This window comes from Xyrauchen texanus, chromosome 26 (assembly GCF_025860055.1).
Source record: "Xyrauchen texanus isolate HMW12.3.18 chromosome 26, RBS_HiC_50CHRs, whole genome shotgun sequence".
NCBI classification, from domain to species: Eukaryota; Metazoa; Chordata; class Actinopteri; order Cypriniformes; family Catostomidae; genus Xyrauchen; species Xyrauchen texanus.
The window spans coordinates 791,929-809,609 of record NC_068301.1 but is presented as its reverse complement, the minus strand read 5'-3'; the positions used below and the strand labels follow the sequence as shown (position 1 = coordinate 809,609).

The 17,681-nt window shown below is 42.6% G+C and overlaps 2 protein-coding genes across 3 annotated transcripts; both read right to left on the bottom strand.

Annotated features, from left to right (window-relative positions):
- Positions 1-62: 62 nt before the first annotated feature.
- On the bottom strand, positions 63-8,449 carry tmem65 (transmembrane protein 65). Of its 2 annotated transcripts, XM_052093041.1 has the most exons (8): positions 8,350-8,449; positions 8,005-8,206; positions 4,429-4,479; positions 4,275-4,342; positions 3,675-3,729; positions 1,404-1,446; positions 779-884; positions 65-689 (listed from the first exon to the last, which is right to left on the bottom strand). In XM_052093041.1, the coding sequence occupies exons 2-8, from the start codon at positions 8,198-8,200 to the stop codon at positions 588-590; spliced, it is 621 nt and encodes a 206-aa protein (XP_051949001.1). In that variant the 5' UTR covers positions 8,201-8,206; positions 8,350-8,449; the 3' UTR covers positions 65-587. The 2 variants fall into 2 exon arrangements, with proteins under 2 accessions (XP_051949002.1, XP_051949001.1); XM_052093042.1 differs by lacking the exon at positions 8,350-8,449 and having other exon boundaries at positions 63-689; positions 8,005-8,339.
- A 1,869-nt stretch (positions 8,450-10,318) lies between these two features.
- Positions 10,319-16,543, bottom strand: LOC127620079 (E3 ubiquitin-protein ligase RNF139-like). Its single transcript, XM_052093175.1, is given in 3 exon segments — positions 10,319-11,581; positions 11,583-12,688; positions 16,283-16,543. Coding segments are annotated over 3 exon segments (1,995 nt in total). The 5' UTR covers positions 16,446-16,543; the 3' UTR covers positions 10,319-10,855.
- Between the last annotated feature and the right edge of the window lie 1,138 nt (positions 16,544-17,681).

The window sequence follows — 17,681 nt, the reverse complement described above, 5'->3', positions numbered from 1 at the left end:
ATTATAATAATAATAATAATGCAGTGTGATTTTTATAGTCAATAAACATTTTATTGAAAATAGTTGCAGTGTTGACATTTAAGAGGACATTTATATTCATGTACTGTATAAATAATGAACAACGCCTTGTATTTTAAAATACAAACAGTGTCCTGTAGGCACCTATAGAGGGCGCTGCTGTGATAACCTCATCCATATCACACGCTTACACTGAACACAACACAAGCACCTTATAATGACATTTAGATTTCTAGACAACATGTTTATGTGCAAGAGAAAGTGTGCTGTAAGTTATGCAAAAATACACAGTTTCAAAAATATTTATTTAATTTAGTAAATTGTCTCAATTCACTCGTTATTGGCAGGTGCAGATAAAGTTACTTTATTTGGGCGCAACGAGATCCTTCAGATATAAAAAATAAACATGAATAAACTCTGAGAGAAGTCTTTGAGTGTCGTAATATTTGAGCTGCTCATCCTTCACTGAACGGTTAGCATGAACCGCTAGATTCAGTGTGTGATCAACATTGAACACGAAGTGAACAGGTAAAGAGTGTCGTGTTACATAGAGAGGAGATCTGTCAGTCTTAGTTCGGCTGATTCTTCGTCTTCTCTTCGTCATCATCACTTAAGAAGAGCAGAGGAAACATTCCCAGAATGCATCCGATAGTGACGCCGATGGCTTTACCCTGAACACACACACACACACACACAATCACATGACGGAGGATTCGTATTGATCTGCATTTGAACACACACAAACACAGACGGGTCTCACCGAGTGTGATGTCACTCTGGTCTGCCACATGTCCACCTGCTTCGCCGTTAGATCAGGAATCTGCATCCCTAATCGCACAGCCAGAGCCTCCACATAACCTGCTAAACTACACACACACACAGAGAGACACAGACACACACACACACACACAGACAGAGACACACACACACACACAGACAGACACACACACACACACACACACACACAGAGAGACACAGACACACACACACACACAGACACACACACACACACACACAGACAGACACACACACAGAGACACACACAGAGACACACAGACACAGACACACACACACAGACAGAGACACACAGACACACACAGAGACACACACACACAGAGACACACACACACAGACAGAGACACACACAGACAGAGACACACACAGAGACAGAGACACACACAGAGACACACACACACAGACAGACACACACACAGACACACACACACACAGACAGAGACACACACAGACAGAGACACACACACACAGACAGACACACACACAGACACACACAGACACACACACACACACACACTGCATTACACTCCAACACACTTGATCAATACATTAGTTGATACGGTTTCTAATAGAGTATTAGATGTGTTTACCCGAGTCCAGCCAGATCGGACACCAGATTCCCCAGAGCCGCAGCTGCAACACACAAACACACAAAAGCTCCAGTTCAACATGATCAATAATGCTCATAAGTAGCACGCACGAGTAGACGTGAATCTCACGCCAGGTCACGCTTCACCCCAAAATTACAAATAAATGATATTTTGCTAAAAAAAAATAAAAAATCCTGTTTTAGAGCCATTTTCTCTCAGATGTATTTCTGCATTGTGACATGCTAAGCTCCGCCCCCTTTTCATGCTAAGCTCCGCCCCTTTTGTTACCATTCTGACAAGCTTTGCCAAAACGTCTCTTACGAAAAAAAGGGGATTGCTGTGATCGGCAAAATATGCTCACAAACTGAACGGATGTTCGTGGGCTGGACTGCAGAGTGACATTGCAAATCATTTTTAAACTCTGTGGTCCCACCAGCGGGTCCAAAGGGGGCGTTATTTCACAAAAAAGATTACGCTTATATATAAGTCAGGCATGTGAGGTGTCATTTGAAAGCTTAGAATCTGTGAATGTGGCATTTCACTGTTATTATGAAGTTTGAGTCTGTAACAGTGCATGTGTAACACCACGTGAACTTCCTGTTGAAGCGACTTCACATTTTATTCTTAACATTTGAGAATATGGACCACCTAAAAATTGTTTTATTTTATGCACAATAGTTGAAAATGAAATGCTCTTTTTTAACAGCCAGGAATGTTCTTTGCAATAAAATAATGGTCATGAATATTTATGTAGTTATTGCGCCCTCTTGTGGACGTAAGAAACAACGTAAATTTAAAATCAGCTTACTTAAAAATTCACATATATTAATATATATATTTATATTTCGGTTAAAAAAGTACAATACATTTTAATGGTTCAGTCAGTACTGTTTTTCGTTACACATGTACAAACAGTGCCAAGAACGGTTCAAAATAAGCTAACTTAAATTACTTTTGGAAGAAATTAAATGAACAAAATGCATAAATGACTCAAGTGTAACTGCGAGATTTGGGGACAGATTCAGATGAAAATGCAGTATAATTCAATAATATTCAGCGTCGCCAGGGCTGGACTGGTAATCGGGCATACCGGGCATTTTCCTGGTGGGCCAACATACTTTGGGGCCATTCAGGGACAGACTGGCCATCGGGAGAACCGAACGAAACCTGCCGATATCAGTGCACCATTCTGTTTTGATTTTAGGGCCACTTGGATCAAATTATTGGTTGTTTCAAGGATGTATCATACCATTTCTATGCTGATGATGTCCAGTTGTATTGTTCTTTTAACAAGTCTGAGTTTCATCGTTTGTCTCTGTTTTTAGAGTGTGTGTCCTCCATCAAAGACTGGCTAGCCACAAACTATTTACAGCTAAACCCAAACAAAACTCTGATTTTTGCCCCAGCCCATAAGATCCCGCTGATCAAACAGCACCTTGGCTCTCTGGGCCACTCTGTCAAATCCAGCCTCAAAAACCTGGGGGTTGTGTTTGACCAGGCCATGACTTTGGAGATACACTCTAAACAGCTCGTCCGAAATTGTTTTTATCATCTTAGGAACATCTCTAAAATTCGCTAAATGTTATCAAAGAAAGATCTGGAAATAATAATTCATGCTTTCGTATCAACAACACTTGACTACTGCAACTCTGTTTTTATCTGTCTGAATAAGTCTGCTTTGAACAAATTAAAAATTGTTCAAAATTCTGCTGCTAGACTTTTAACAGGTGCCCCTCGAAGGTCTCACATAACACCAGTCTTACTGGATCTCCATTGGCTCCCTGGAAAATTCAGGATTGATTTTAAGATTTTAGTGCTGACTTTCAGAGCCTTAAATGGTCAGGCCCCACATTACATCCTGGACCTTTTGAAGCTGTATTCCTCTGACCGCACTCTCCGGTCCTCTGGCCAGAACTTGCTTGCAGTCCCTAAGACTCGTTATAAGACCCGAGGGGACATGTCATTTCAGTCTGTAGCTCCCAGACTGTGGAACGCCCTGCCCCTGTCCATGCGTCTGGCAGACACTGTTGCCTCTTTTAAAAAGGCGCTGAAAACATGTTTATTTAAGAAGGCTTTTGGTTGATGGGTTTTCACTAGTGTCACTTTAATCTTACATATGTATATACATTTTATACTGTTTGTTTTTACTTATCCTCCTGTACAGCACTTTGTGATTTTATCTGTGAAAAGCGCTTTATAAATAAACTTTACTTACTTACTAGGGGTGAACTATGACCCGGACATGTTCTTGTGTGTATAGAATGTAAATACCTGCCATGGTGGATATTCCAAACGTTATTCCGAGGGACAGCTCAATCTGAGTTCCCTTTAAAGACAGCACAACAGCAGTCAACATTAGCACATATTGTTGTTTGTGTGTCACCTCTGTAGGTCTGTACAATGCAAGTGAATGGTGACCAGAAGCTCCAAAAAGCACATAAAGGCAGCATCAAAGTAATACATAAGACTCCTGTGGTTTAATCCATGTCTTCTGAAGTGATTTGATAGGTGTCCTATAAATTCTCCTCCTGCCCAGTAGGTGGCAATAAGAATGTGAAAGTGGAGATTTATAGTAAAATAAAAATTCCTTAAATATTGGTCTGTTTCTCACCCACACTTATCTTATCACATCAGAAGACATGGATTAAACCACTGGAGTTTTTTGGATGGATTTTATGCTGCCTTTATGTGCTTTTTGGAGCTTCGAAGTTCTGAGATATTCTTCTAAAAATCTTCATTTGTTTTCAGCAGAAGTAATGAAATGATGAGAGAAATAACTATCCCTTTAAGAGGCAGATGCAGCTTTATGAGTGTTCATAGATTTATTCATTAATCCGTTCTTCTGTAGATCTGACAGATGTGAACACTCACAGCAGCGATCATGATGGCATTATCCAGGAACCCAAAGCCGACGAACGGAATGGCGTTATGCAGCAGAACTGAAACCAAAAGACTTAAAACCTCAGAGAAACTTCACAATGAACACAGAGAATCCAACTCACAGTATCAGAGAAATTAGACTCACTGTATCTGAGCTGGGCCGCAGTCAGTGAAGATGAATCCTTAGACTCCAAAACTACAGACAAATAAACTGATGAGAAATTCAGAGGAATGACAGCTCAAGAAAACACACAAACAAGCACACGCCAGGACAATATTTTTATTGTCAGTGTTGCTAGCATGTTTTAGAATGTTGCTAGGTGTTGCTAACATATTTTAGCATGTTGCTAACATATTTTAGCATGTATCTAGGCATTGCTAGCATGTTTTTGGGCATTGCTAACATGTTTTAGCATGTAGCCAAGCATTGCTAATATGTTTTAGAATGTTGCTATGTGTTGCTAACATGTTGATAACATGTTTTAGCATGAAGCCAAGCATTGCTAATATGTTTTAGAATGTTGCTAGCATGTTGATAACATTTTTTAACATGTATCTAGGCATTGGTAGCATGTTTTTGGGCATTGCTAACCAGTTTTAACATGTAGCTAGACATTGCTAACATGTTGCTAGCATGTTTAACATGAATCTAAGTGTTGCTAACATGTATCTAGGCATTACTAGCTAGTTTAGCATGTAACCAAGTGTTAGCATTTTCTGTCATGTTGCTGGACATTGCTAACATGTTTTAGCATGTAGATTGGGTTGCTAACATGCTGCTAACATGTTTTAACATGTAGCCAAGCATCACTAATATGTTTTAGAATGTTGCTATGTGTTGCTAGCATGTTTTAACATGTATCTAGGCATTGCTAGCATGTTTTTGGGCATTGCTAACCTGTTTTAACATGTAGCTAGACATTGCTAACATGTTGCTAGCATGTTTAACATGAATCTAAGAGTTGCTAACATGTATCTAGGCATTACTAGCTAGTTTAGCATGTAGCCAAGCATCGCTAATATGTTTTAGAATGTTGCTATGTGTTGCTAGCATGTTGATAACATGTTTTAAGATGTTGTTGGACATAGCTAACATGTTTTAACATGTAGCTAGACACTGTTAACATGTTAAAACATGTTCTAGCCTGTGGCTAGGTGTTGCCAACATGTTTCTAGTATGTTTTAGCATGAAGGTAGTTGCTAGAGTGTTAATGGTGTGTGAGAGAGATAGAGAGAGAGAGAGAGAGAGAGAGAGAGAGAGAGAGAGAGATTAGAGTTATTCAATAGAATTAGAGTTATTTACATTTTAATTTTGATAGTTGGAGTTTGAACAGTCTTGGCTCATCTGAACAATGCAAGTGAATGGGATTTTTCTGATTTTGAATCATCCACTGTGTGGAAACCTGAAGTCCGATCAGTTAGAAAAGATGCAGATGCGAGCACATGGCCAACACTTTCGCTCTTGCGTTGCTCTTGCGGTGACAAACCTCAGACCACAAGGGACAGTACATTTAAGCACGACCACGAAACTGGTGCTGTTTATGCCTTCGAAGGTTGTATACCGAGGCAGGATGAAAATATGGTGCTTTCAGACTTCCTTAAGAGCTGTTAATTAAGCCAATATCTGATTAGGCAGCAAGTCAGCCGCCTGTGTTTTTGGACGCAGCCCGGATGTGGTAGAGGAGTTGATACTTGAGAAGTGGAGAGAGACACGGAGAAAAAACAAGTTTGTTTGAATGGACTGGGGACAAAAAGTTGTATGTATTTTTCAAAAAGGTTCTCAAACTCAAATTGCTGCCTGAGTCCGCATTGACATTTGTTGATTCAAAGAAGAAAATGTGCTCTAGCGCCCCTTGAGGCAATTTTGAGAATGCAACACGTACTTGAGTTGTGTCACGGATTGCACTTGCATCATGGTACGAACTGTACTTGCCTCGAGATCGCTCCGCACTTGCGTCGTGTTACGAATTGCACTTGAGTCGCGTTATGAATTGCACTTGAGTCAAGATCGCTCTAGTGTCGTGTTACAAACCGCACTTGCGTAGAGTTAGGAATTGCACTTGCGTCACGTTACGAATTGCACTTGAGTCGCGTTACGAATTGCACATGCGTCGTGTTATGAACCGCACTTGCGTAGTGCAATTCGTAACTCTACGCAAGTGCGGATCATAACACGACGCACGTGCAATTCGTAACGCGACTCAAGTGCAATTCGTAACGTGACGCAAGTGCAATTCGTAATTCTTGCATCACGTTACGAAATGCACTTGAGTCGGGTTACGAATTGCACTTGTGTCAAGATCGCTCTAGTGTCGTGTTACGAACCGCACTTGCGTCGCCTTATGAATTGCACATGCGTTGTGTTACGAATGCACTTCCGTCAAGTTACGAATTGTACTTGTGTCGTGTTACGAATGCACTTGCATTGTGTTACGAACCGCACTTGCGTAGAGTTACGAATTGCACTTGAGTCGTGTTACGAATGCACTTGCGTAGAGTTACGAATTGCACTTGCATCACTTTACGAATTGCACTTGCGTCACGTTACGAATTGCACTTGTGTCGCTTTACGAATTGCACTTGAGTCGTGTCACGGATTGCAGTTGCATCATGGTACGAACTGTACTTGCCTCGAGATCGCTCCGCACTTGAGTCGCATTACGAATTGCACATGCGTCGTGTTACGAATGCACTTGTGTCGTGTTATGAACCGCACTTGCGTCACGTTACGAATTGCACATGCGACTTGCACATGCGTTGTGTTACGAATGCACTTGCGTCGAGTTACGAATTGCACATGCGTCGTGTTACAAATTGCACTCGAGTCGTGTTACGAATGCACCTGAGTTGTGTTACGAATGCACTTGAGTCGTGTTACGAATTGCACTTGCGTTGAGTTACGAATTGCACTTGCGTTGTGTTATGAATGCACTTGAGTCGTGTTACGAATTGCACTTGCGTTGAGTTACGAATTGCACTTGCGTTGTGTTATGAATGCACTTGAGTCGTGTTACGAATTGCACTTGCGTCGAGTTACGAATTGCACTTGCGTTGAGTTACGAATTGCACTTGCGTTGTGTTATGAATAAACTTGAGTCGTGTTACGAATTGCACTTGAGTCGAGATCGCTCTATCGTCGTGTTACGAACCGCACTTGCGTAGAGTTACGAATTGCACTTGTGTCGTGTTACGAATTGCACTTGAGTCGAGATCGCTCTATCGTCGTGTTACGAACCGCACTTGCGTAGAGTTACGAATTGCACTTGAGTCGAGATCGCTCTATCGTCGTGTTACGAACCGCACTTGCGTAGAGTTACGAATTGCACTTGCGTAGAGTTACGAATTGCACTTGCGTTGTGTTATGAATAAACTTGAGTCGTGTTACGAATTGCATTGGGTCGAGATCGCACTTGAATCAAGATTGGAAAATTACATTTATTTTTTATAAATGAATGATAGAGAAACAATCAGTTTGAGAATAAATAATAACGAAAGGTTGTTTCGTTTAAAATTACTAATTTAAAAGAGCCTTTTACCCCACAGGGACAACAATTATAATAATTTTGAGACAGTACACTGCTTTTTGACATTTATACCCCGTTTATTACCATGAAACATGTCCAAAAAAACACGGTCTTACCCTTGATGGTGTTTTTATTGTGACGTGCTCTCACAAACTTAGATTTATTGATAATAACAACAGATCAGGTCGTTTTGGTACCTTCAGTGTCGGACTGAAAGTTCTGCAGTTCCTTCAGTAAGCAGCTCCTCTCCGCCGGACTCATGCCGTACACGAGCTCTCGGGCTCGGTTCGGAGAGTTCAGCTGCTCCGGAGTCACTTTGCGTCTGTGTGTTCCGAAGAAACATCGGAGCGTGTGACGTGTCACGAGTGCTCTCAGCAAACCCAGCCGGATCATCAGAACCTCACAGGACACACAAGAACACGAATAAACCTCACCTGCGAGTCTGGGCCGTTCTCAGAACCATAAACAAGCCCAAAACGAGGTCATATAAACAAACACAGGTCAAGCATTGAGACGTGCTAATAATCTCAGTTCCAACTTACCAATGTGGTTTTATTTTTAAGACACGACAACCTGTTTTGCACTTGTCTACATGTGTCACTCCTTTCAGGTCAGACACGTGGTCTGACGCGTACTGGGCTAATGGTGCATGATGGGAAATGTAGTTCTGATGACTCAAGGACGAATCTGACAAAACCCAGTAAAAAATACTGAAATTAAAAGAACATTCCAGGTTCAGTACAAGTGAAGCTCAATCGACAGCATTTATTGTAGCATAATATTGAAAACCACACAAATTAATTTAGACTTCTCTTTAAATGTGTGTTTCAGTGAGGCACTTCCAATGCAAGTCAATGGGGTTTAATCTGTAATACTGATTCACAATTATAGACACAAGACATAAACAATATGTGTGTTAACATGATTTTACTGTCATTAAATCACTTAATAACCACATCTGTGTGAAGATATACAATTTGACTTTGTTGCCATGACGATGCAACACCCCATTGACTTCCATTGTAAGTGTCTCACTGAACACACATTTAAAGGAGGAACGAATCAAAATTAATTTCTGTGCTAATCAACATCATCACAAACACTGTCCATTGAGCTGAACCAGAATATTCCTTTAATTTTACACACTTTTGCAAGAGATAACATGATAGAAAATGTAATTATGAAGACATTTACAAGCTAATAGATAAGTTACAATACTGAAATAGTCATAATGTTTAAACAAACCTGTTTAGAACATATTACAGACTCGCTGTGGAAGACTTAATGGGGGAATTGGACAAAGAAATGCCCGAAATTTTATCCAAATAAAATTTTAAAAGTAAAAGAAAATTAATGTTGACTGTTTTTGTTTTTATCATTTTAATATTAAGATTATTTTTATAAAAAAAAAAAGAGAGAGAAAAAATCAACCTGTTTGGACACTTTATTATTATTATTATTAAAATCAGCATTCGAGGAGCTGTAAGCATTTTTTTCATTTAAAGTATGCCAAAAAATATCCTACTCCTTGAAAGATGTTAAAAAAATGAGTGTTGAGATATCTCACTGGTCTCTGAGACAGCTCGAGACTCTGTAAACAACAAACATAAACATGTCCGCAGTCTCTGACACTTTCTGCCTGTCAATCATTTTGCTCGTTCTCACAGTATTGCAGCTGCAGAGAATTATTGAGGCTTAATGACATTATTATGCCATGTAGTTCATAACAGTTGCCAGATGAGGGCGCTGTTTCACTGCTGTTGTTATTAACAACCATTTCTGCTCATTTTGGTCTCAAAGCTCATTTGATATCTTTGAAGGGCAGGGTTTTTGAAAGGGGCGTGGCTAATCCATTGGCTCAGATTGTGGAAGTACCTTTAATTAATTAAAAAGCTTTTTCACTGTTAAAATACTTCTATCCCAGCTTTTATAAGACAATCATAAACAATTCATAGATTCATTTTCTGCAAAACTGTAAACACCGTCTCTGTTGAGGGACCCATTTAGCCCCGCCCCCAACAACGCTACTCAACCAATGGCATGAGTTGTGGGCGGGGCTATCTCACCGTTTGAACAACAGCAGCTGAGGGGCTCATTCAGAAAGCAGTTTTGAAAACATTGTTTATTTTTTTAAATTCCGTTCGGTGGTGCTAAAATCGCTCCTCTGATGTATCGATTACAAATGTATCTTACAACTTAATACATCATCTTGTACTATTTTGCAGATTTCTTTTTACAATTTATTTGTAATTGTTTTTGCATTACTGTAATAGCGTTGAAGGTGCTTAACTTTCTCGAAAGCAATATTACAATGCAAAAAACGATTTAAAAATAAATAAAATCCTGGTCCTGAAACAGGCGTAATAGTACTTTATGACTTTTATTTACACTAGAACTAAAGCTGATTATTAACATCAGTTCTCTCGGCAAATCAACAGTTATTGTACCTGAAAAGCAAACATGTAAATCATTGAGATGTCGTCAGTACAAAGAGACACGCAGCAAATCAAATGCAGTTTTTGGGTGAATCATGTTATTTGCATTGTAAAATGTGTGCCAGGTTCAAACAGCAACAGCTCATGATAATATCAGATACTGAAGAGACGTAATATGGAGCGCTAAACCCGTCAACAGCTGATTCAGTCTCTGTACGTTTGTTTAGGACACTGTATCGTTCTTTATTACATGTACAATAATGTACACAATTATAAGGTCACACAAGAAACCAGTAGTGATCATATCGAGGTATACTCCGATTGCAGTAGCATATCACTCTAAAGGATACTTCACACCGAAATCGTTTACTCACCCTCGTGTCGTTCCAAACCCACTTTCTTTCATCTGTAAAACACGGTTTGGGAGTGACGTTGAGGGTGAATAAATTATTTTGGGGTGGACTAACATCCTCAAGTAGTCCAGACAAACAATTCAACCCCGTGATCAGCCCTTTTACGAACACAGAGGAACAAAATAAAACATCGGGAGAGAGAAATAACATCCCTGATCTTGCAAACGCTTGTTAACTTAAATATCTGTGCTGACACTCGCTCAATTGGAGTCTGTATCATTGTTCCTATAATCCTCTTCTTCTATCAGCGCTACACCGGGCTGCGTTCCCCACTCCTCTTCATCATACTCGATACTGTCATTGTCCTCCAGGAGCTCATTATCAGGCTCCGCCCCTCCTGCAGCCGCCTCGGCCCCGCCCCTCTCCTCAAACTCCGCCTGCTCCTGAGGCGCGTATCCGTTGTTGTTGGAGAACGGCGCATGCTCGTGGCCGTCCTCCTCGATGTAGACGCGCTGGTGGCACATGGGACACGTGTCCTGGATGTACAGCCACTTGCGCAAGCAGAGCGCGTGGAAGTAATGGTGGCAGGGCGTGATGCGCGCGGACGCGGCGAACTCTTGGTAGCAGATGGCGCAAACGTCCTCGATGTCTCGGAGCTGTGCTCCTTTGACCTCAGGAAGAGAGTTGATCTTCTTGACGGCCGTGCGCCGGTTGATGAAGGTCTTCCAGCCGTTCTTGGCCTGCAGGTAGATGTTGAAGTACGCGTGAAGGCACATCATGCAGGCGCGGATTTTGCTGCCTGCCTCGAACATCATCGTATGCTGCGCCGTTTCGAACATGATCACGCCGAAGATGAACTTCGATGGCGTTACGGAGGAGCGAGCGTAGTAGGCGTAGTCATCAAGCTTCTCCCAGAGCACATTATAGAAGCCGTCGATCATGAAGAGCGTGTATACGGTGAGAGACACCAGGACCTTCAGGCAGAGCTTCGACACAGAACGCGGTGACGGCGAAGAGCCAGGTGTTGAGGTCGTTACGATGCCAAAGCTGGTAACTGAGCAGGATGGGCAACACAAAGAGGACCAGCGACACCAGCAGCACGGGTACGTGTCTGCGGACTGACGAAACATGCGATGCACTCAATGACATGAGCACCGGGTCCGTCATGCCGTGGATGAAATGCAAAATAGCCGTTAGCAAAAGGCACATGTTCCTGCTGAGCCGAACCAAGCGCTCCTCGGGAAGCAGCCCGCTTAGACCCGTCTGCAAGGCCAGGATGAAGAACAGAACCGGCGCGACGAAGCCCAGCCTCTTATCCTCTTCCTCAGTGGAGCCGATGAAGGCGAGGATACTCAATCCCAGGTAGTGAGCCATGGAGGAGATGACGGCGCTCATGCCCAACACGGTGAGTGTTGAGTCGCAGCCGCTAATGATCAGGTTGCTGAATAATTCCCAGAACACATCCCAGGTCATCTGCAGTCTGCTCTCGGTGCGCACCACCCGCACCACATAGACCAGGATCACGGCCTGTGCCATCATGCGCGTTAGCCAGAACACGCGCAGGATGTCCGGGAAGCGGATGCGCTTCCACGTGTCCTCGAGCAGCAGCTGCAGGCCGTAGATTCTGTACATGTGCCGCAGCAGCAGGTATACGTAGCGGCACGAGTAGTAAAACCACTTGAGTTTCAGCAGGAGACTCACGGCCGTGTGCACGGCCAGAAATGTTCCCGACACCACGGCGACCAGCTGCCGTTTGTCCAACGGAAGGTCCAAGATGAGCCCTAGCAGGGGAATCATGATGTCCAGCACCACCAGGGCGGCGCAGACGGACTGCACGTTGAGCAGCACCACGTAGCCCAACCCAAACAGCAGCTGCAGGACCGCGAGGCCGAGCCACAGCGTGGGGCCGTTACGGGGCATCAGCCCGAAACTGAGTGCTGCTTTATTGTACACGCTGTAGAAGTCATTGTGAGATGTGCCATAATAATTCACAAGAACCGATGCGGCACCCAGCAGAACCGCCAAGAATAGAGTGTAGAACTTTAACAGGGACTTCTGGGACAGGACCAGAACCACACCGGACACCGCAACACCTGAAACAAACCACAGAGAACAGAATATGAAAATCAAGCTTCGGTACTGTCCAACTATATCAACATTTTAACCCCTGTAATCTGCGCGACATGCATTCACAACCCACTTAAAGCTGCTGCAAGTGATTCTTTAATGGAAAGGTTTGCAAAAATTGTTGTGAGAGTCCCAATGTGTAACGCCCAATGTCCAATGCGCTCCAAGTCCTCGTGGTGGCGTAGTGACTCGCCTCGATCCGGGAGGTGGACGAATCTGTTGCCTCCACGTCTGAGACTGTCAATCCACGCATCTTATCACGTGACTTGTTGAGTGTGTTACCGCGGAGACGTAGCGCGTGTGGAGGCTTCACACTATTCTCCGCAGCATCCACTCACAACTCACCACACGCCCCACCGAGAGTGAGAACCACATTATAGTGACCACGAGGAGGTTACCCCATGTGACTCTACCCTCCCTAGCAACCGGGCCAATTTGGTTACCCCATGTGACTCTACCCTCCCTAGCAACCGGGCCAATTTGGTTACCCCATGTGACTCTACACTCCCTAGCAACCGGCCCAATTTGGTTGCCCCATGTGTCTCTACCCTCCCTAGAAACCGGGCCAATTTGGTTGCCCCATGTGACTCTACACTCCCTAGCAACCGGGCCAATTTGGTTGCCCCATGTGACTCTACCCTCCCTAGCAACCGGGACAATTTGGTTGCCCCATGTGACTCTACCCTCCCTAGCAACCGGGACAATTTGGTTGCCCCATGTGACTCTACACTCCCTAGCAACCGGGCCAATTTGGTTGCCCCATGTGACTCTACCCTCCCTAGCAACCGGGCCAATTTGGTTGCCCCATGTGACTCTACACTCCCTAGCAACCGGGCCAATTTGGTTGCCCCATGTGACTCTACACTCCCTAGCAACCGGGCCAATTTGGTTGCCCCATGTGACTCTACACTCCCTAGCAACTGGGCCAATTTGGTTGCCCCATGTGACTCTACACTCCCTAGCAACCGGGACAATTTGGTTACCCCATGTGACTCTACCCTCCCTAGCAACCGGGCCAATTTGGTTGCCCCATGTGACTCTACACTCCCTAGCAACCGGGCCAATTTGGTTGCCCCATGTGACTCTACCCTCCCTAGCAACCGGGCCAATTTGGTTGCCCCATGTGACTCTATCCTCCCTAGTAACCGGGCCAATTTGGTTGCAAAGGAGACCTGGCTGGAGTCACTCAGCACGTCCTGGATTCAAACTCACGACTCCAGGTGTGCTAGTCAGCGTCAATACTCGCTGAGATACACAGACCCTGCTATTGAACGGAGTTTGATTAATCGGATCATGACGAGTGACCATTCTATGTCAACATGCCACTATATTATCTGAGCAAAAAATACAAGAGGATGTTCTTTATTGTGAATACTGTCACCGCTAGTGATGTCAAAAGTACCGGTACTTCATACTAAAATCAAAATGATGTAACGGTATCAGTGTTTCTACTGTATCAAATTAAAATGCTGATGTGAGCTGTGCTTGCACTTACTAACAGCATCCGTGGAAAGTTAAAGATAATTTTACTTTGTTGCCATGACGATGTAACAATGAACCCAAAACGATGATTTAAAGAACTTAAGTTTTAACAGATTCATTAATGTAAGTGCTTTTTTAAAATTATAATCTTCACATTTCTGCCTTTAAACCCTCCAGAATCTCCCCATTGACTTCCATTGTGTCTCACTGGGACACCTTTAATGGAGGAACGAGCCGAAGTACATTTGTGTGGTAATCAACATTGTCTCAAATGCTGTCAATTGAGATTAACTTTCATTGAACCCGGAATATTCCTGGACACAAATGACATTTAAAGTCCCCATGAATTCAAAATTGACCATTCTTACTTTGTTTGCCTAAATTGATCGTTTTGTGGTGAACAATTCATCCATGCAAGTCAATCCACACAAAAAAAATTTTGGCTTCTAATCTTTAATCAAAATCTGAAAATTCCCGCACCTCTGCATTGGAGGACCTTGCCTGATGACGTAGGTTTGACGGTTTAGGTGTCTCCTTAACATCCGTAACCACGCCCTCCAACTGACAGTAGACAGGCTGCCTGTGTGTTTGCGAGCATTGACAGCGTGTGAAAGGAGAGATGGCGAGGAGGTGCATTTTTGGTTGTGACACTCACGGAACACTTTTTACCATTCGAACCCTCCGCATGTAACGGCTCAAACATGTAAGGTCTGATTCCCCGTGATCGAAATTATCCTCCGTGTGTTCCTGTTCTTCTTCATCTTCCTCCTCCTGCTGCAGGAAGCGGACTGCTGGCGGTGTTTCAGGCGGCGAGTAATCCTCAACAACCGATTGTAAACTTGCGTTAAGATCTGCCTCCATTTCTGAATGAAACACCTACTTTTTAGATCCAATCAGGTGCTAGTTGGAAAAAAGCCACGCCCACTATTTTGCCTCATTTAGTATTCCGTTTCTCTCGGAAATACGTCACAACAATGGAGAAAAGTCGTTTGCAACTTCCGGTTCACGGGGACTTTAAACATTATATAACTGTCCAAACATCATTGAGTGCCATCTGTCCTGTAGAAGAGAGCGGGTCTGTACAATAACAGTGGTGAAAGTATTATATTCCCATCAACGATTAAGACAAGACTTTATTATAAAGATAATGACAGACAGACAGCTAGACAGATATAGATGACAGACAGACAGCTAGACAGACAGACAGACAGAAAGATAAACAGACAGTTTGCTAGATAGAAAGACAGCTAGACAGATATAGATGACAGACAGACAGCTAGACAGATATAGATGACAGACAGACAGCTAGACAGATATAGATGACAGACAGACAGCTAGACAGACAGACACCTAGACAGATATAGATGACAGACAGACAGACAGCTAGACAGATATAGATAACAGACAGACAGCTAGACAGACAGAAAGCTAGACAGATATAGATGACAGACAGACAGATGATAGAGATGACAGACAGACAGCTAGATAGATATAGATAACAGACAGACAGACAGACAGAAAGATAAACAGACAGCTTGCTAGATAGAAAGACAGATAGATGATATAGATGACAGACAGACAGCTAGATAGATATAGAAGACAGACAGACAGCTAGACAGATATAGAAGACAGAGAGACAGCTAGACAGATATAGATGACAGACAGACAGCTAGACAGACAGAAAGATAAACAGACAGTTTGCTAGATAGAAAGACAGCTAGACAGATATAGATGACAGACAGACAGACAGCTAGACAGATATAGATGACCGACAGACAGCTAGACAGACAGAAAGCTAGACAGATATAGATGACAGACAGACAGACAGCTAGACAGATATAGATGACAGACAGACAGCTAGATAGATATAGATGACAGACAGACAGACAGACAGCTAGACAGATATAGATGACAGACAGACAGACAGAAAGATAAACGGACAGCTTGCTAGATAGAAAGACAGATAGATGATATAGATGACAGACAGACAGATATAAACAGTTTTTAGGCCGATTCGCGAGTATAATCTCAGAATCTCTGACACGAGCACAGAATCATTGTGGCGCGTGCACACTCACCCAGCGCGCGGACGAACACTCTCCCGGCGGTTCCGCTCCATCCGGTACCGGGATCAGCGTACGAGTTAAAGATGGCGTCGATAATAAAGATGCTCGGAACCCGCAGAGCCACATCCAACACGGCCACAATCTGCTGGCCCAGTCGCCCGTGAGCGGAGGCCATCGCGCTGCTGCCGGTTTCGGTGCTGAGACGCTGTTCGTTGTCACGCAGGACCTCCACCGGACGCCATGTAGACAGTACTGCTACTGTGAGAGGAACCCGGAAGTGACTGAAAGACATGCGCAGTACATTCAAACACGTCAACACCAGGAATATGGAAGACCAAACCTGCCATAAAGACATAAATCCACAAATAAATAAATAAATGCAACCCATCAATGCAAGACCATGTGTTAATCAACTTACAGAAGTGAATATGAAGATATACTAAAATATTTAATTATGAATCCCTCAAAATATTCTTATCCCATTCCAGTATACATTCATAATGCAAAACGAAAGCACTGTCAGTGATTTAGAGTATATTCTATATTATATACTATACTACAAAAATACTACACTTTTTCAAAACATGTTTAAGAATTTTTAATAGATTATTATTATGAAGATGGCAAGTAAGAATAAATAAAATAAGCTCTTTAATTAATTTAGTATAATTAATTACATAAAAATAACAAAATGTACGCAATTAATGATGATATTTAATTTAACACAGTGTAATATAATGCAGCGTTTATGATGCTGTAAACAAGTGAGACAACTATCCAATGAAAGTAGAGTCTCAATGTAGTAATAAGTGGGCGTTTCCAAACCAAGATGGGCGTTTCCCAACTATCCAATGAAAGAAGAGAGTCTCAATGTAGTAATAAGTGGGCGTTTCCAAACCAAGATGGGCGTTTCTCAACTATCCAATGAAAGAAGAGAGTCTCAATGTAGTAATAAGTGGGCGTTTCCAAACCAGGATGAGCGTTTCCCAACTATCCAATGAACTGGTGGAGATCAGATCAGATGCTGGTGTTACAGACAGACAGACAAACAGACAGAGAGACAGGCAGACTGACAGACAAAGAGAGAGAGAGAGAGAGACCGACAGACAGACAGACAAAGTTTCTAATATCATTATCTTTACTGTTTTACCAGTTGATATTTTCATGCTTATTTACATGATATTTACAGCATGCTAATGATTACCAGATTCATATACCATTATATTTACACTTCATATGATTATTATACTATTTTGGTACTTTTTTGTTAGTAAACCCCCGTATTTCAAGACATTTCAGTCATGTGTTTGCTAAAACCTCACATTTCACAGACAGATGCATCAGTACATAATGACTGAATCATTGTGATCTTTGCAACAGTTAATAAACACAGATGTAAAAGTTGGTAAAA